The sequence below is a fragment of the Saccostrea cucullata genome, unplaced genomic scaffold (genome assembly GCF_032062105.1).
Source record: "Saccostrea cucullata isolate Sc308-1 unplaced genomic scaffold, CSIRO_AGI_Scuc_v1 ctg11281, whole genome shotgun sequence".
Lineage (NCBI taxonomy): Eukaryota > Metazoa > Mollusca > Bivalvia > Ostreida > Ostreidae > Saccostrea > Saccostrea cuccullata.
In genome coordinates this window covers 1-21,306 of record NW_026923395.1, presented here as the reverse complement: position 1 = coordinate 21,306, position 21,306 = coordinate 1, and the positions used below count along the sequence as shown (strand labels likewise).

The window sequence follows — 21,306 nt, the reverse complement described above, 5'->3', positions numbered from 1 at the left end:
TTTCTTGAATGGCCCCCCCCAAACCTTTTTTTTTTTTTTTTTTTTTTTTGCTTGTCAACTTTTTCAGGCGAGAAAAAAAAAATTTTTCTGGTTGGCCTGAAATTCTAAAAAAAAATAAATGCTGAAACAGTTGCATCATTGTGTTTACTACTCATAACAATTAAAAATGACGTCATCGATTCACAATACGAAACGTGCTGGTCTCGAGAAGTTTGGGGACGATTTTAGGGTATGGACGAATTCAATCGCCTATGCAGAGTTGTCGTTCGTTCCTCTCTCAGACACGTGAATGTATGGGTACCGAATGTAGAGAGTGGGACGAATTTAGGGTACACGACGATTAAACTCACTGGCAGTTCCTGTCTCATTCGTACGAAACGTCTGCATATCGAGGATCAGACAGGCAAGCCCTGCAGTCTACACTTCGATATTTTCCCTATGTTCAAGTCTTCATGAGTCATTCGCCAAATAAAAAAATCGTAAAAAAAGATTCTTATATTAAACGAGGAAGACAATAAGGTAACCAAATTAATCGTAAAAGTATAATTTGTATTTTGAAGACATTGGGTTTAGTTCGACTGATTGTACGTACAACTTAATTGCGTAATTCCCGCGAATTCTGCACTCCATGGTGACTATCAACAATATCAAATAATAGATATTTCCGCGGATTAGAAAAACAGTTTATTCTTATGTTTTTAAAAAGATAGCTCCAAGGTACCTATATTTTTCTTAAACACATCATTATTGATTATTTCATAGAGAACAAATCATGCTTTTGTGTGATAATTTAACAGGTTTTATTATATCGGGGTGATAATCAACATGATCAATAATGATCACAGGTCTAGTTTATTCACATAATTATGCTTATAGTTATTTGATATACTATATTTGCATAATTGAATTCAAGTTTTCTCAACTTTGCCTTTAATTTATACCAAAACACTGCAAGTTTGGATAGCATGTATTCCTGTGTTGGTAAATTCTATTGTGTTTTTTTTTTCTTATTCACAGTATTCAATTATGATATGAAAAGAAAATTGTTCAGTCAGACAAATCTATATGGAGATTTACTTATTTGGTCAAAAAATGAACTGACAGACTATCAAACAAACAATCATGAAAGGTCATTGAGCTCAGATATAGCTGCAGATCTGTAGCTCTCCGAAAAATATTATTGATAGACCGGAGAGCTACAGTGCCACCCATTGAAAAAACTGTATATTTATTGCGCATAAAAAAGTGAGCTCGGTTCTCGATTAATATTTCCAAATTCTTACCTCAATTGCAAAAAATGGAAGATTTCAAAAAATTACTCTCTCTATCAAGTTCTCTCGTAGTTGACATCTGAACGAAGCATATTGGACCGAATTATCTTTGAAACCAAAATGGCGGTATAAATAAGCGAAATGTCCGATGACTGCAATATCAGGGTTAGGAGGACTATTAACAACAATTATGAGGAATGTTTTCTTGTGGAAAGAGTCAAAGAATATGTTAGGAACACACGGTTAGTAATATTTTGAGATTACAGCTTTAAAAATATGGAGAAATAAATCGAGAACAGAGCGCATTTTTTTGTGCGCTATAAATATACAGTTTTTTTCAATGGGTGGCTCTGTAGCTCTCCGGTCTATCAATAATTTTTTTCGGAGAGCTACAGATCTGCAGCTAGCTCAGATGCTGAATTTATATTGCCTATCAATTATATCATGCTAAGTTAACCTGAGAATTGGTCTTCTGTGTTATTTCTGTCAAGAATTAACTGTTTGATCATAAATAACTTTTAGAATTTAAATTGCTAATGCATCAAAAGAGACTCATCATGAAAATAAGTTATTTCTTCATGGATTGTTTTCATTTCAAACCTGAAAGATGCTAAATAAAGCAACATTGGGTAGCTGAATAAAGTTATATATGTAATTCAAGTTACAATTTTAAGTTAAATGCACTGATTGTACCAGATTGATTAATATACTCTTCAAGATTGAGCCATTCTTAGATTTAAAAAAAGGTGTAATATTGGTTGCTTATTTAAGGAATGACTCTAATTCTTGGCCAAATATTCGATATAACCTGGTTTGGGCCAGTTTACACTTTATAATCTGCGAAGTGGATTATAAAAAAGCGTAAAATGACCCAAACCAGGTTATACTTGACTAATTTGGCCAAGAATTAGAGTCATTCCTTATAATTTAATTTTAAAATAATTAAACAACTGTGGGTGTAAAATTATGCTGCTTTTTATGAGTTCAAATTTGTCATGCACTCAATAATACATCCCTAGTAATGAAAGTGATGGTTAACAAGGGGAGGTAATAACTGATACACAGATCTAGCAGCCATGATGTTTGTTTACATGAGGTAAGATCGAGCTACTGTTTGACGTTAAAGGTACATTTATTAAATCTGGGATTTTCCATAAATCCCAAGGACTGGAAATGAGGGGTTTGCATGGATACAGATGATTCAAATGGTTGTCAAGGGGGTGTGTCCCCATACCAAACCAGGTTATTAAGAAATAATTTGCGTTTCGTTTTGGAAATCAACCAATGAGAGACTAGAATACAAACAAAATTAAATTATTATATTATGACACAGTAACAGTATAAAATGCAAAAATGGCACATTTTCAATTAAGAAATATCAATGAAACTGTGCTCCTTTGAACTACAGCAAAGCTTGATTTGCTTCCCTTGGGAAGAGAAAAAAACCCAATGCATCTAATTAAGCACTGAATTTGTAGGTAGTATAAACTAGGAAGAAATGGAGATCAGTCGTCTTTTGAGTGATCCCACCGAGGAAGAGGAACCTATCAGTAAACAATTGACAATACTCATTGAACGCCGCAAATCTGAGGAGAAGAGGAAAGCCCTCGGTCATTGGGACATACTACGGAAGTCCATCAGAAAGACGATAGATGCCGTAAAGGAGTCTGACTTGAAGAATAAAAATGTGTCTCATGGAATTCACCACCTGCGCAAACTTAACCATGACCACTCTATTAAATCAGTAGCCTTTATGAAGGATAGAAAAGTAAGCTGAAACATTCTCTTATGTATATTTTCATGTCTTGTGTTTAGTGTTTGATTTAAAGTTAATTCAATATTTGTGGCTTGGTAAAACATTCTCTACAATAGAATCTATGTATGGAGTTTTTGAAGAGTTTTTGTACAGAATTTTATCATATTTTTTAGGAATACCTGACCACAGATGGAGGGAATGTAACCATTTTTTTGGAGGATGGCCGCAAAAAGGCTACGTACATTCCAGAAGAAACAATGGACACAATCATATATTGTTCCCACTCTGACCAGTTTGTAGGATTCACCAAAGGAGATGATGAACTTTTCGTAAGAGCATTATAGTTAATATTTTCCTCATATGAATTGATTTTATTTTTATAAATTCAATGTTTGTCCTAAACGCATACCTTTCTGCTTAAAAAAAGATGTTTATGCATGGTGATTGATAGTCTCTACTGTGTTTGTTTAGGTTTTTGAAATTCTTGAATTGATTCTAGACTTTTTGAAATAGTTGACTTCATAATATAGCTGTAGCTAAGAAAAAGCATCTACCGGTATTTTAATTTATTCTTGAATTGATTCTAGACTTTTTGAAATAGTTGACTTCATAATATAGCTGTAGCTAAGAAAAATCATCTACCAGTATTTCAATTTATTCAATTTTTTTTTGTTTACTTTCAAGCTGATGAATAAAGACTTTGAAATCATCTCTCAAGCAAGAAATCCATGCAAAATAAATTTAGCCAAGTATAACCACAACACAATGGAATTTGTAACATTTGGACCAGGGTATTTTGTGGTTAGTATAAAACATTTTAAAAGCTGTCATTTAAAGTCTTCTGTAAGGAAATGTTGTTTAGGTTCTTCCTGTTTACAGTCCAGCTTGCTAGCAGATTGAATTTAATGTAAAACATCTGTACTTTTGGTGTTGGGGATTGAAAATCAAAGAACTGTGTATCTGTGCTTTGTGATACCAAGTGCCTGTTAATGTATTAGAATTTCCCGAGTTATCTTTCTTTTCATGTTTTCATGATCTGAATTTGTCATATGCACCTAAATCTTTATAAATTAAGTCAGAACATGATCAGTCTTAATTTTATCACTTGTGGCATATAATTTCACCATTTTTTTCTGTAGTGTTGGGCTTTCCGGTATGGTGCAAGACATCTTATACCTCGAAAGATGAACAAAATAGTATTCACAGCCGACAATGCTTTCTCTCATCTTGTTTTGGAAGAAACTGCCAGCCGTCAGCAGCGCTGTTACCTGTCTCATGGCAAAGATGTTGTGGTAAGTGGTCAAGTAAAAGTGGTTAAAAGAAAAATTTGGTTAGAAATACAGTAAAACTTGGCCACCACTGGTCCAAAGGAATTAGATAACATTCTGGATTAAACAATATTCCAAACAATTGAAATTACTAAACACCCATTCTCAATATAAGGGCTCAAATAATGTCACCTCATTTTCATTTAGAAGAAATACCACTGATGTAATTTTCAAATCAACATTATGAATAGTCATATAACAATGAATAATAATTCATATAATTATCGATCTGAAAGGGTATTTAAGGAGCTCCAAATTCAAATATAGTAGCGTATTTGAAATGTACGTTACTGTCGCCGAGGCAAATATTGTGCTGAATCCCCTCTGTGTAATTTGCAGTTTTGATTCTCAAGTAAAAATTTTCTAATAAGTTAACCCTTGTATCATATATATTTCTTTTTATAACAATAATTACATTTTCTTTGTGATAATAAATCATTTTTATTGTGCAATGTCCCTGTCACTTAATTCTATTTCAACCACATTACAAGCAAACACAAAGATTATAAACCTGATAGTTTTTTTTCTCCTTTATTTATTGATGGGCTAAATTTGAAATTTCAAAGGATTATTTACTCATACTTAGATAATGTAACATGAAATTAAACAATTTGAGCAACTTTTATAAATATGTTTACGGAATGAAAAACATTTTCAATCGTAGAGATAAGAAAGAAATGTACGTTACACTATATTCTTCCATGAAGAATATATATTAAGTAGAAAATATGAGACGACTCTGAGTAAGCAACCCCATGCACCCTGTAAACTGGCAAAGACGTTTTGGTTAACACAATTAAAAATTATTTTTTACATGAAAAATGGTCATTCGAAATGTACGTGACTAAAAGTACGTTACCATGAAATTCGAATTAAGTGAATCTCGCACGAATTTTCATGTATTCTCATACTTTCACACACTCGAATGTGTACACAAAGAAAAGTTCAAAGGTTGGAGGTCGTCTAAATCCCAAAATTAATGAAAAGAAACGTTTCTACTGAGGAAAAAATTGATATTAAGGTCATTTATATGTAGTATAATTTTGATACCTGATATATATTTCTGAATTCGAAACCTGTATGATGCATTTCTTATGATATGCAAGTTCAAATACTATCAAAATATTGCGTGTGTAACGTACGCTTGTGGAAGAGAATTTATTTTTATATTTGAAATGTACGTTACGTATGGTAACTACATTTTGCGTATTTCTAACTGACATTTTTTTTTAAAAATTTGGTCAATGAATTGCGTTTACACGAGCGAAACAAAGTTATCGTTACAATCCATTTGACAACTGACCATATAAAGCCATCTAAATGCACCCCCAATCCTCGTAAATGTGGTAGACTGTTATCACGTGCTAGAAAATTTATTTCTAAGCGTCTTAAATTCATCTTTGGCAACCTTTTTGCAGTTTGTTTACTTTTAATATGCGACTTTTCGTCAATATTCATTTAGTTAATTGTTTTTGATAATTTAAAACAAGGTATGCATAGGCATATAATTGGTAAAAAAAACCAAAAACACAAGACGGTCACGTACATTTCAAATACTGAAAGGCACACAATAATCAGTTTTGTTTGAATCATTGCATTTAATTTTGGTTATATTTTTCCAGATCTGCTAAAAAGCACGTATGTTTATGTTTAGACAAACGATGTTGCAGCATACTAAATGAAATTGTTAACAAGACTGTGGATGGATATATTCGGAATAGATTTTGATCATTTATGTTAAGTTTCAATGGCCAAACACGAGTTTTTTGGATCATAGCAAAATATGTCTTACTCCTATTTGTTTTTGTCTGTACCCTTGCCCACAGGTAGAAGTAATTAGGTTAAGGGGTTAACTTCAGCGGAACAGCACAAAAGAATGGTTGATCTGAGGTGGAGGGGACTCCCTAATAATATGTGAAATGAACGTTACCGAAGAGACGTGACATTCATGTAGTTGATGACAAATAACCTCATTTGTTACATTATGATTTCTTATATTACTGCGTTTAAACGCTTCATTGTAATGATTTTTATGTCGATAATTGCTTTTTTCCCCCAATATTTACTTACCGGTACATATTATTACAAGTTTGAAATGTACGTTACCTACTCATATTCTGGGGCAATCGTGTCTTTATAGTGGTCATTGTGACATATAACACTATGTGATTACATAGAGAATCTATTTTGGAATAAACTGAAACAAAACGATAATTTTTCAGATGAATTTTAAGCTTTTTATCAAACAGAAATAAATCATGAAATGTACGTTATATTTATGTAGTTTTCTAAATCGACATGGATATATGTTAAAAAAGACAGTAACTACAAAATAGAATTTTACTACATGTACATGTTAAGTTCCAGTATCTATAGAAAATGGCAAGATTCCAAACTGATCCCTCTAAACAAAACAGAGAGAAGAATTTAAAATATATTTTATAAAATTGTTTTTATACATCTGGATCAAAAAGTAACCTTTGTTTTTTGAAAGGAAAAATCAAACGCACGTTCGTATGCCGAGAGAATATATTGCTGACAGAGTTGGTAGGATGTGCTGGTGTTAAGATGAGATATTCCAATTGTGATTTTAATGATTACATTTTTTTCTGTCGACCTTTTTGGACATTGCAGAAAGAGTAACGTACATTTCCAGCTACATTCCTGAATAAAATCATCCCCTACTTCAACGTCCATGTATTAAAATTTGATGAAAAGAAAACTTGTAACAAAATCTTAAGATACTTTCTTTCAAAGGTAATTGATAGAAAAATTGTTATCTTAAACTTCATTTTTTAAAAAATCAGAGAGGCATTTGTGCCCTTATATTGAGAATGGGTGTAAAAGGGACTTGAAAGTTTAATTTATCTTATTATTCAAGATTTTGGAATACACAATATCTAGATTAGGCAATTTCACTATTAATACTCTTTTTGTATACCTAACTGACTTGTAGACAAAATGCAAATGAAACATTTAGCCCAAAAAATAGTAGTGTCTACATTTCAGAACAAATATGTTTTAAATCAAATTAAAAATTTTATTATTCAGGTTTACAATGTATTTGCGGGAAATCAACTCACGATGAAAAAAGATCTCCATGAGCGAATGATAACAGGGATGACATTTTTTAATCCACTGAAGTATTTAATCACTGGAGCTAAAGATGGATCCAGTAAGTAGTGACACCTTAACATCAAACTAAATTATATAATTTTAATTTTATGTAATAATATTCAAACAATGCATGTGCCATTCTTGCATTATATTCCAGCCTACTATTATTTTCTCCATAATCTAGCTAAAATGTAATATGTACACTAAAAGTAATTAAGCTCCCAATTTCATTCAAACAAAATTAAGATGGGACTTAAATTTCTGAAACTTCTTATTACCATGGTCAAAACATTATGATATGTGTCTTTGAACTTTGAACCCTTAATTTCATTCACCTTTATTATATACAGTCAAAGTGTGGGACAATGAGTGGTACCTAAAGATGGTGTTTGTGGGGCACACCAGGGCTATTTCTGTATTGTGTGTGTATCCGGATGGCCCTGCCATTATATCAGCCAGTCATGATTGTACTGTCAGAGTCTGGAACCTGGATTCCTGTGATGAGGTGGACAGGTAGGTTATCACATAATATTTCCACTTCTACTTGCTCTGTTTGTTGGTTTCTTGATAATTCAACCGGAATGTAAATTTCACAAAGCAAAAGGTCAGGAGCTAAGGAGGCCCTAATATGCATGTAGATCTTGTGCATCTGTCTTTGTCTGATGTCAGTGGGCGGGGACTATTGAAATTGACATGGGAGGCCTTTTGTAATTTAAATCTATTAGAGAACATTTTTAAAATCTTTATTTACAATTTTTATTTCACATTTACATGTATTTATAAGGAATCACTGTCTAGTCTGGTGGGTATGTCAGGCACATCAATGACAGTTGGAAATGTGGGATAATTTATGCATAACAGGCTTTGCCCATTATGCGAATTATCCCATGTTTCCAACTATCATTGATGCCTTGGCATACCCAACAAACTAGACAGTGATTCCTTAAAAAAACCTATGGTATACCAACATCTTCTGTCATAGTGACACTGTAAATCAACCTTCTCCTGCCTCTATTAAATGTCCAAATGTGTTGTAAAGCAGTCTATTTCTGTCAAAATTTAAGGTAAACCAATTGATTTATATAATAATTATACTTAAATCATCTTTCTACAGTCATAATTCTGCTGTAAACCAATCGTTTCTTCTCATAATTACTTTTTTACCTGTTTACTACTGCCATGATTGAACGGTCAACCAATCTACTTTCTCTGTGGACAGTGTGGTAACTTTTCTCTTGAGAAAAGTACACTTGTCTGGCATCTTATTCTTATTCGATATGTAGACAAAATAATTCTTGGACAATATGGCTATAGACAACCTACTTCATGGACAATTCTGTTGACAATGTTTTTCAGTGCATGCATTTAATTTCAATGCAACCCAGGGGATGTTTTTGATAAACAATTGACCTTTTTTAGGTCACCTGAGTAAACTCAGGTGACCTATTGCTATCCGTTTTCGTCCGTCGTTGTGCGTCGTGCGTTGTGCGTTAACATTTGAACATTAAATAAACTAACTAAGTACATAGTTATGATGAGCAAGAGTGCCTCTACTAAAATTATGAATTTTATGGCCCCAGGGTCAGGGGTTCTAGTGTTAGGGCGGGGCTCTATTGATTATATAGTGAAAATACAGGAATTCTTTGAAAATCTTCTTCTCTGCTCCTGGGTATTAAATAAACTAACTAAGTGCCTAGTTATGGTGAGCAAGAGTGCCTCTACCAAAATTGTGAATTTTATGGCCCCAGGATTAGGGGTTCTGGTATTAGGGGGGGGGGGGGGCTCTATTGATTATATAGTGAAAATACATGAATTCTTTGAAAATCTTCTTCTCTGCTCCTGGGTATTAAATACACTAACTAAGTGCATAGTTATGATGAGCAAGAGTGCCTCTTCCAAAATTGTGAATTTTATGGTCCCAGGGTCAGGGGTTCTAGTGCTATGGCGGGGCTCTATAGATTATGTAGTTAAAATACATGAATTCTTTGAAAATCTTCTTCTCTGCTCCTTGGTATTAAATAAACTAACTAAGTACATAGTTATGATGAACAAGAGTGCCTCTTCCAAAATTGTGAATTTTATGGCCCCAGAGTCAGGGGTTCTAGTGTTAGGGCGGGGCTCTATTGATTATATAGTGAAAATACAGGAATTCTTTGAAAATCTTCTTCATTGCTCCTGGGTATTAAATAAACTAACTAAGTGCATAGTTATGATGAGCAAGAGTGCCTCTAGCAAAATTATGAATTTTATGGCCCCAGGGTCAGGGGTTTTGGTGTTAGGGCGGGGCTCTATAGATTATATAATAGTGAAAATTCATTTAATCTTTAAAAATTTTCTTCTCTGCTCTAGGGTATTAAGCAGATGAACTACCTATATAGTTATGATCTACAAGGGCCCTAATCTTCCAGAATTGTGAATTTCAAGGCCCCAGGGTCAGGGGTACCATGGGGGGGGGGGGTGTACTTATATACTGAAAATGAATGAATGGTTTGAAATCTGCTCCTTGGTATTAATCAAATATCAAGGCCTAAGGGTCAGGGGTTCATGTGTGGTAGGAGCACTACTGATTATTGCTGAATATAACTGATTAGTTGAAATGCATTTTTGTTCCCCTACCTTGTGTATGGGTATTAAGTAAACAAACTAAGCAACTGCTAAGTGTATTGTTATGATGAATTAAATTTATTCACTGGAAAGTTGTTGCATAATGCTCAGGTGACCTATAAGGCCCATGGGCCTCTTGTTTGTTTATAATAAGGCTCACAATAACAAATTGAATTCAAAAGAAATTCCTTGAGTTTCAGAATTTAAGATCTCTATATCCTAAAGTTGGGTATAAAATTATCCTTTTTCATTACATTTGTTTGACTCCCCCCCCCCCCCCAATGATTTGTAATATATGAGTGCTGAAGATGGGGTAGATTAGAAAGTACATGCACTGATAATGAAGTGAAAAAAAAATTATATGAAAATTTGCATAGACTTTAAACAAAGAAGTAGTCAACGAAATATATCTGAATAGCGTAATATTGCTTATGGGAAATGAAAGTCATTATTTCTTATTACAGAGCTAAGTTAGATGCACCAGCCATTGGAATGTCGACAGAGCTGAATTACTTTGTATTCTTTACTTACTCTTGGAAAACAGTGGACTTATGGAGAATTCAGCACTTGTTCAGCATTCATACTTCAATTGGGTAATATACCATAGCTATACAGTAATAATTAAGTAAAACCTCATTATCTGAAATATAAATGGGTGGTCAGAAAGATCTAGATATCCAAGGAAACAAGATATTGAGAGCTCAAACACATAAAGAAAAACCAGTTTAAACCTATTAACTCGATCACTTCAAATTATTCACAGACCTGGAAAAATTGCATGTCACAAGAGGTCTTTGTCAAGATTTTATTTTTATCTTACATGAAATTCTTTCATTAATGAAATGAAATGGAGTAAAATTTTACACAGACAAAGAGTGGTAGCCATCAAACAGACAAGTCACCCCCACCACCCGATTCGGTCCCTGGTGGTGAGCAGGGACAGTAGTGTCCGCCTCATCACCCCTCCTAATGGGGAGGTCCTGACCACCCTACTGCTGGACCCAGCCAAGGGCATCGTAGACGCAGCTTATGCAATCAATGAAGGTAAACTATCTTTGAAATTTTTGTTTCTTTGCACATTTACTTCCAAGAAATTGGATGTTCAAGTTGATGAGACCTTTTCTTCTCACTAGATGGAATGTTCAAGAAATAAGATTTTTTATTTCCTTTTTATAAATTAATGATACAGTTATACATTTTAGTAATCTTATTATGACTTTCATGCTGTTTAATAACTACAAATTTTTACTTCAATCCTAGTGTAACTGCAGCTGCAAGTTCATGTATTTAGAAAAAAAAAATGTCTTTTATTGTGACCAAAGCATTTATCATTTTCATGCTCCATCCTTCCATTTCTTAGAATGATTATACAGCTAGCTTTTAGAAATTATTTACCGTTCTGAACAATGGAGATACATGAAGCTCTAAAGCAAAAGTTAATCTTGTTAGAATTTCAATGTTATCTTTTTCAGAGAAATTATTTGTTGTTCTGAACAATGGAGATATCCTGAAATGCTGTACAAAAATCAATCCTGTCAGAATTGAGAAAACCTGGAAAATTCAGAACCCCAGGGGTTTGTATAACTTAATTCAGCTAATTGTTTATGCAAGTTCTGGACAGGAGATAGGAATTTGGACTCGGTGTTAATTTTATATAATATGAAACTTACATATTACAAAATTTTTTTTTTTACTCTACTTTATATTGAGTAATTTAGAATTTATTAATATCTAGTTCTGTTGTAGCTACTTAATATCAACACTACACATGCATGATCAAGTCACATGGATGACAAAACGGCCATTTTTTGTCTACCTGATTTTATGCATTGACCTTCCTTAATAAATGTTTAATACATGTATACCCTTAACTCTCAGGTACATTGAATTTGGTTCAAACCCATTATGACTGAAAGGGGAAAAAATTATGTATTTTGGGGTCTTTTTCCTTTTTGGCTTAAATGCAGTTTTCTTAAAGAACTATTCTAAATTAACTTCAAAATTAGCAAATTCAGAAAAGTGTTAATACATGTATAATATATATGCCAAAAGATTACCCCCGGTAGTTTTAATAAGGCTAGAAGGTGATATTTTAAAGCATTAATTCATGAACATTTTGGAAGTTCATTTTGATGCCAATTAAAGGTAAAAAATAAAAAATAAATTAAAAAAAAAAACACTAGAAAAGAATGTAAATTTCATAAAACTATATAATCAGCTAGAAACCTATATTATGCATTATACCACTAAAATTAAGATTTTGAAAATAAGTTTCTGTTAGATATTTTTGAATGTTGAATCCTATAGAGCACAAACCCCTACTGGATTCTAATCACCTTCACTAATTAATTAGATAGAGCACAATTAGAAAAGATTTTTGTGCAGTTATATAAGTTGATTTCTAACATGTATTTCTCTTTTAATTCTTAATTTTTTTTGTTGTTACATATTTCGTAATTTCAGATTCACCTTTGTCTTTTGCATGCCACAGTTTATATTAATGTATGTTTTCACCTAAACCTACCCAGATTGTATTGAATGCAGCCCATAGTTAGAATTGAAGTCTAAAAAAATTATTTTTCCCATTTAAATACACATTTGAAAAAGGTACCTAAAGCCATCTTTAATTAAAAAAATTGTTTGTTTGCCATATCCCGACTAAGGTAAAAAAAAAATGTTGGAAGGTAGGAAAATTTTTAAATTTTTTTTTCAAAAAAAAAAATGACATACTTGTTGATAAGATAAGAAAATTCTGTGAAAAAAAAAATAATTTTAAAAAAATTCTTGCAGGTTAAAAAAAGTTTTATGTCAAACCATTTTTAACCAGTTGGTCGGGAGAAGACAAAAAAAAATTTTTAAAGGATGGCCTAGAATGCAATATTTTCTGGTTTTTAAATGGGAAAAATGAGTTTTATTTTGTGTTTTGATATATTTATGCCTCAGCACACAGTCACTTGTCTGTGAAGTGCCTAATATAGTCAGAAAACCTTAAGTTAAAAATTAACCATCTGCTTGAATTGTATAATAAGCTAACATCACCCCTTTTTAATAGCAGGTATCCCAACTCCAGCTAATATATGCCTCCACCCTCTGTACAGTAACAATCCAGCATAAACCTCTACTCACTTCTAACCCAAAATGATTTTATTTCTTTTCTTTTATAGCATGTACTTAGTATTTATATTTTTTTAGTCTTTAGAATGAGTTAAAGAAAATTAATCCATCAGCATATAGCAGTTACTATAAATTTATAAATATCACTTGGTCTTTATGAAAACAAATCTAAAATGAGATCTTTTTTAATTCTCAGTTTTTGAGATTGCACTGTATATGATAAAAAAAAAACAAAAAACAAATACTGTTATAGTTTTTAAAAAAAAAAAAAACACCTTAAATTCAGTACATGTAAATATATATGGACACAGAATTAAGGTTTTAAATTCAGGAATGTTTGTTAAGTCAGTTAAATTTCACAAAAAGCAAAATTTGTGTAAAATTGTTTTCTTAAAAACCAAGCTTACAATTTTGAACAGTATTTAAAACAGAGAGCAAAAATTATTAAAACATCAAAGAATGTGGGAGGATATAAGGTTCTGATCTGGTTTTTCATTTGACTTACAAATTCAGTATATGCAGGACTTTTAATTTCAAATTGATAATTATAACACTGATTTTTGTGAAATTCACTTAGTAATACATATTTGTCATGAGAAGGGTACACTGGATTGAATCATTGCAATCAACAAATTTACACATTTTGAATACATTTCATCCACTTTAGGATGCATTATGTAATGTAGAGTGCATGCATTCTTATCTATTGAGGATTTTTACACCTCATAGTTGTATCTTAATTATAAAGAATACATGCCTGTATATAACAATAAATTTATCAATACAAATAGGTGTACATGCAAATCGAGGCTTAAAAAGAATAGATAGTACCACTGAAGCATCAGTGTCTTCAATCCTTCAAAACTGCTTTTTAGCTCACCTGAGCCGAAGGCTCAAGTGAGCTTTTCTGATCAAAATTTGTCCGTCGTCTGTCGTTGTCGTTGTTGTTGTCGTCGTTGTAAACTTTTCACATTTTCATCTTCTTTTCAAGAACCACTGCAGAGCTGCCAACCCTTACGATTTTGGCGTAAGGTGTACGAAATCAGCGTCTAAAATACGCCTTACGATTTCTCTTTATATTATTCCGATTTCAGTTTTTCTTGTTCAAAGTTTATAATACCGGTATTTTCATAGCTGGCAGCCTATATAGTTTCTACTATTATAATATATTCATAATTCTTACAACGCTCGCTTGTATCATCGTTTCGGTTTTAGAAGGCCGATCACATTCATGTCAATGTTTTAAAGTAAACAAAATGGAAACATGCCTCAGATTGCATGTCCATTTACAAAACATCTTCAGCGGCAGGGGGCCTAGGTGGTCCCTAGACCCCGCCTTACTATTTGTCATTTCAGAATGTTGGCAGCTCTGCCACTGGGCCAATTTCAGCCAAACTTGGCACAAAGTATCCTTGGGTGAAGGGGATTCAAATTTGTTCAAATGAAGGGCCACGCCCTTTTCCAAGGGGAGATAATCATGAATTTGTTAAAAATTAATGGAATTTTTAAAAAATCTTCTTCTCCAGAACCACTGGCCAAAGAAAGATGAAACTCATGTGGAATCATCCTCAGGTAGTGTAGATTCAATTTTGTTCAAATCATGACCCCCGGGGCAAGGGTGGGGCCAGAATGGCCGACCCAAGTTTTACATAGGAATATATAGGAAAAATCTTTAAAAAATCTTCTTCTCCAGTACCACTGGGCCAGGAAAGATGAAACTTATTTGGAATCATCCTTAGGTAGTGCAGATTCAAGTTTGTTCAAATCATGACCCCCCGGGGCTAGGGTGGGGCCAAAATGGCCGATCCAAGTTTTACATAGGAATATATAGGAAAAAAATCTCCTCCAGAACCACTGGCCAAAGAAAGATGAAACTCATGTGGAATCATCCTCAGGTAGTGTAGATTCAAGTTTGTTCAAATCATGACCCCCGGGGCAAGGGTGGGGCCAAAATGGCCGACCCAAGTTTTACATAGGAATATATAGGAAAAATCTTTAAAAATCATCTTCTCCAGAACCACTGGGCCAGGAAAGATGAAACTCATGTGGAATCATCCTCAGATAGTGTAGATTCAAGTTTGTTCAAATCATGACCCCAGGGGCAAAGGTGGGGCCAAAATGGCCGACCCAAGTTTTACTTAGGAATATATAGGAAAAATCTTCAAAAATCTTCTTCTCCAGAACCACTGGGCCAGGAAAGAGGAAACTATCAAGTGGTATCATCCTCAGGTAGTGTAGATTCAAGTTTGGTCAAATCATGACCCCTGGGGCTAGGGTGGGTCCAAAATGGCCGACCCAAGTTTTACATAGGGATATATAGGGAAACCTTTTAAAATCTTCTTTTCAAGTACTTCAAAGCTATGATTAGTGATATTTATATGGAATCATCCTCAGGTAGTGTAGATTCTAGTTTGTTCAAATGATGAACGCCTGGAGGGGGGGTGGAGTAAATTCAAGCCTGATGTGCTCAGGTGAGCGCTGTGGCCCCTGGGCCTCTTGTTAAAAATTTCCTTTGATCATTGCATAAGACAAAAATCATGTTTCCTTTGTAAATAGCATATTCAACAAATTAAGACATATAATACATTAAAAAATACCTATATTTGTATTGAAATAAAAGGAAATATAAGATATACTAATTTCACAAGCTTATAATATTTGTAAACAAGAACATATTGTTAATAACACTTCTTATTTTCAATATCAAATCATTTTAGTGATTTTCTCATTCCAGACAGACAGTTACACAAGTATAAATAGTCTTCAAATTATATAAAAAAAAAAAGTAATTTTCAACGGTATAAAATAAGCAATGAGAAAGTAATGTCTTTTCCCTCTTTTTTGCTTATATATTATCCAATAAAAATACTGTGGTGTTAATCTAAATGATTTTAAATTAATTTGTATGAAAATATTTGTCTTCCAATCTTATACGGTACATTTTAAAAATTGATTCTTTTTGATTGGTTGTAAAGCCTCAGTATCTATTGGCAAAGAAAAAGCTAAGGACTTGAATTGTAGGAAAACTTAAGTAAACAGCCAGCACAAGTTATGAAACCTTTATCATCATCTTATGAAATTATTTGTAAATTCTTTAACTAATTGAGATTTTTCTTTGTCTCTCCACATCAATCGACCAGCAGCAACAACATCACCAATGAATATTAAATGAATAAATAAAATTAAATGAAATATCTGCCAAATTAAAGTTAGTTAACCTTTAGGTTCATTTATCTACCAGTCATAGGTCATATAACTTTTAGGCATTTTGTTATATGAAATTTATATACATGTAGAAAATTGAAAAAATTTAAAAACTCTAGGAGATAAACAAATCAACTTGATTAAATGCAACACAAGAAGATATTAAAATACATGTAATACAACAAAGAAATAAGGTTAAAAACTTCACACTACTATGAAGTGGGTTGGTCACATGATCAGGTCTATAGCCTGGTTTTCATGATTGCTCTTTTGCATATTTGGTAAGCAGTCTATATAAACATAGAGCTTCAAACATTATACTGACCTTTGGTTTTCTGATCATGGCTCTTCAGAGGCTTGTAACTATCTTCTGGTGTATGAGTATGTCCCAGACTTCAAGGCTGATGCCTGGGCAGCATTCAAACGAGGGTTAGCAACAAACACGATAGGCGACAATAGTTCCCAGACCAGCCGGGCTAAAACCATTCTGCTGGGTGGAAGGAAGGATGGCCACATCTGTGTGTTTGATTGGGATGATGGAAAAGTTATTTTTAGTATTGATGTAAGTTTTCATATTTAATGATTATAATTCATTTAACACAGATTTTTTTAAAGTTCATAGTGAAATATAATAACGATATGGTTGATGCATGCTCTTTTATTGCACTTTTTGCTTTACAATGCTGTTCATGAGATTGTCAAAACTTCTTTGATACATCTTTCAGATCTATACAAATATCAAGAACAAAATATATTATGTCTCACTGTGTCATTTGATTTGATGTATTTTGCATGCTAGGGGGAGGGTTGTCTAAATATTAATTCTTTTGTACTTGATATGTTCTTGAAATTACTAAAAAGAATTCATATTTTGAAAAGACAATAATTTAATTTCAGAAGTGTTCTTTTAGTTTTGTGAGTGTGTATATGATATGTATAAATAACACAGGCTTGTCACATAGACATTTCATGAAGCCCTCTGACAATTTTTTTGGGCAGTACAGTAAACTTGTGTAATCAGAACACCACTTAGGTTCTTAAGAAATTGGCTTGAATAGGCAGCAGTCCCAATAATAACTGAATTAACTGAAAGTGACTTAATTGGTTTACATTGTATTAGACAAGAATTCAGAATTACAACACCCAGATTAGACAATTTAAGTTTCACTATATATTCCTTTAAATTTGCATTTAACATGATAAAAACTCCAAATCATATTTACTTTTTAAATTTTCCACTGCCATATATTATTATGTTTTCATTTCCATCGATTACCATCTTGTATATAGTCTTGTGACATCAAAACATTGCAGGTTCCCCTTGTATACATGTGCCTGCATGCTTGTACACAATAATGTACATCATTCAAATCAATTCTGTATTTGGTTATAGGCAGAAAACAGCAACAATAAATAATTACAAGTTTTATAGACATGTATATATATATTTTTTTGCAGGCTCATGGAGTGAAAGGGGTTTTAAGCATGAAAGCAAATTCCAAGCAAGATCAACTTATATCTGCTGGCAAAGGTAAAATCTACAGGCTACACTGAGTATATAGTTGTATTTATGGAATCATCTATTTAATTCTTTCAAAATGCCTGGATTTGCACAGTTCTAAATAAAGTACACTGCAATAATATTAGTCTAACTTGAAGTCTAGATCAACAGTACATAAATCTGTTCATCAGTTTTCAGTATTGATATAAGCTAAAGTATAGCTGCTGTTATAAATTAGGAAAAAGAATATGTCATATTATTGAAAACTGCTTTTCTTTCTGTATAGTAAGCTTTCATAAAAAATTGAAAATCATTGGTTTGAAGGATTGAGACATATCACAGAAGAAGTTAAAACAACCCGGCCAGTTTAGATCTAAACTTATCATAAACGTATCATAAACTTATCATAAACATTGTTTTGTTTAAGAAGCAAGATCCATAGTTGGTAAAATATTGACATCTCCAGAACAATAGAAATAATATTTATTGCATTTGTAAGCATTTTGATTGTTGTATAAAGTACATGCTACTTACTTGTATGTATGTCAAAGGAAGTTTGGAAGGCAAAACTGTTAAGTGATTAAGTTGTTTTTCCTAAAGAAGTGCAAGTTATTATTGTGGAATATTTCACAAACAGCTAGGATAAAGATTAATGGAGATGTTACATGTATTGGAGGGGAACATACTTTGTTCTTTTATCTGTGAAAATTCAATTTTGAAGTAAAAAAGGGCATTTCAGATTTTGTAGGCAAATGCAAAAAAAAAAACCCTTCATAAATGTGTTAATAAAGGGAATCCAGTTGTTTATAAAGATCCAGTGACAGTTTATTTTGAAGATGCATACACTCCTCAATAAAGCTTTTTATATATTAAGAAATAGCATACAAATATCAGCATTTATTAAAGTTCCTATTACCGGTAATTAAAGAGATTAAATTTTTAGCTCACCAAATAAGCTTTTCTGATCAAAGTTTTCCATTGTCTATCGTTGTTTTCATTGGTGTTGTTGTCATCGTAAACTTTTCACATTTTCATCTTCTTCTCAAGAACCACTGGGCCAATTTCAATCAAACTAGCCACAAAGTGGGTAAAGTGGATTCAAGTTTGTTCAAAATGATCTAAGGGGAGATAATTATGAATACGTGAAAAATAATGGCATCTTTTAAAAATCTTCTTCTCAAGAACTACTGGGCCAGGAAATATGAAACTCATGTGGAAGCATCCTCAGGTAATGTAGCTTCAAGTTTGTACAAATCATGATTACCAGGGGTAGGGTGGGGCCATGATGGGGGTCAAAGTTGAACATAGGAATACAAAGGAAAAATCTTTAAAATTTTTCTTCTAAAGAACCACTGGGCCAGGAAAGATGAAACTCATGTGGAAGCAGCCTCAGGTAGTGTAGATTCGAATTTGTTCAAATCATGACCCCCAGGGGTAGGATGGGGCCACAATTGGGGATCAAAGTTTATCATAGGAATACATGGGGAAAACTTTAAAATTCTACTGAAAAACAGCAAAGCCATGATTGGTCAAAGTTATATCGAAGCATACTCAGGTAGTGTACATGTAGATTCAAATTTGTTCAAATCATGACCACCGGGGGTAGGGTGGGGCCACAGTCGGGTATCAAAGTTTAAGATAGGAATACAGAGGAAAAATCTTTAGGAATCTTCTTCTCAAGAAAATCATAGCTGTGATTCTTCATATTTATATGTAAGCATCCTTGGGTAGTGTAGATTCAAGTTTGTTCAAATCATGACCAACCAGGAGAATAGAGGAGCCATAAAAGTGGATCATAGTTATACCAAGGAATATAGGGCTATATCAATAAAAATTTTTCATCTTATAAACAGCAAAGCCATTATATACGAGGGGTTATCAAAAAGTTCGTGGACTAGCGTCATAAAATTAAAACCGCTTTAGGCACATCAATGAATTTTAGAATATCTAGTTAGCATCATCTTTTCTATCTAAAGAATAAACCATAAATCATAAATTTTATTTTTTAATAAATTAGTAATGTTTTTGTAAGCAATGGTATGTCCAGGCGGCGCAACCTCGAAAACGACGTTTTAACGACCTATGTGTAACTGAAAAACTCTTTTTATATGATCATTTGACATCAAAAAATCCCGTTAATTCAGGTATGTGTCGGGACACAATTGTTCCATAAAATATGATATTTTCACTTCATTCTGGAAGTTCTATAAAATTTTATTGTAAATTTTACACGGAATGTCCAAACAAATGAGGCCTTAAAAATGACGTCAAAAGGGGGAGGGGTTTCCGTTTCCAACATTCTATAAAGTTTTGCCCCTGAAAAATCTGGTATAGACCTAAAATATGTTGAAACTGGCTACAGAGAAATAATATGCATCCAGAGTACTTTTCTTTTAATGTCAACAAAGATTCAGAGAAAAAAAAGGATACGCAGTTAATGTCGATTTGCAGTCAAGGTGTGAAAAAATCAATCACGTCAAAAAAAGACGTTGATCGTGCGTAGAAGATATTGAACTCCAAAAAGCAAAATATGCCGGCATAATCAAGCGCGGATCTCTCCCAATGTATTAATCCATTTGGAATATTATATTCATTGAAGGCCACTGTTCATGACATTGTAGAGTCATATAAACAAGGCGGGTTTAAGTCCTTACTCAGCTCCAGGGAATCTCATCAAAAAAGTGTATGAGGTAGAAGAAGCGACATATGAAAAAAACAATGACGTTATCGGACGTCATGAAAATACACGACGACAGCGCCGGGTGGTCATATAATGTAGTTTATATTTTGTAATAATTTGGCAAATAATGAACGTATCAGGCTAAAATTTTCAACATTTCTTTATTTTTTGTTGTTTTATTTTCCATATAAATTTTGAAAGCACACACTACATAGTACTTATTTTATAGCATCAGTCCACGAACTTTTTGATAACCCCTCGTATGTATCATATTTATTTAAACATATCCATAGGAAGTATTGATTGAGGTTTGTTCAAATACTGTAGATCACTTTTTCGCTACACCTTATTTTCGCGAGATAGTCAGTGACTCTTTATTAGCGAGACATAATTTTCACGAATTGTTGTTTTCCTCTATATAATCTTAAGGAATACTCTTAAATGTGAGAATTAAATTTTCGCGAGCTCATTGTCTCGCGTAATTACGCGAAAATTTAATTCTCGTGAATAAAACGTGATTTACAGTACTCACCTCCCTTTCCTCCCTGAACCCACTTTTATATTTAAACTTCTCAATACTGAACTGATATTTGCTTTTAGTTTACCGGTACATAGCTAATTGCTCAGGTGAGCGATGTGGTCCCTGGGCTTCTTGTGTTTAAAAATGACCTGTTGTAACTTTTAGGGATTGGTAAAACAAGCAGAATGGCATACTTATGTTATCTCTGGAA

General features: G+C 32.9%; 1 protein-coding gene across 1 annotated transcript; it reads left to right on the top strand.

Annotated features, from left to right (window-relative positions):
• Positions 1-661: 661 nt before the first annotated feature.
• LOC134263902 (WD repeat-containing protein 97-like) lies at positions 662-17,948 on the top strand. The gene is made up of 12 exons (XM_062746260.1): positions 662-717; positions 2,750-3,039; positions 3,201-3,356; positions 3,712-3,828; positions 4,167-4,319; positions 7,407-7,530; positions 7,823-7,985; positions 10,541-10,669; positions 10,945-11,120; positions 11,549-11,650; positions 16,748-16,956; positions 17,853-17,948. The coding sequence occupies exons 2-12, from the start codon at positions 2,770-2,772 to the stop codon at positions 17,946-17,948; spliced, it is 1,695 nt and encodes a 564-aa protein (XP_062602244.1). The 5' UTR covers positions 662-717; positions 2,750-2,769.
• The last annotated feature ends 3,358 nt before the right edge of the window (positions 17,949-21,306 follow it).

Coding starts and splice junctions, on each gene's coding strand:
- LOC134263902 (XM_062746260.1), top strand. CDS start 2,770: ATGGAGATCAGTCGTCTTTTGAGTGATCCCACCGAGGAAGAGGAACCT. Junction 4,320..7,406: donor CTCATGGCAAAGATGTTGTG/GTAAGTGGTCAA, acceptor TTTATTATTCAG/GTTTACAATGTATTTGCGGG. Junction 11,121..11,548: donor AGCTTATGCAATCAATGAAG/GTAAACTATCTT, acceptor TATCTTTTTCAG/AGAAATTATTTGTTGTTCTG.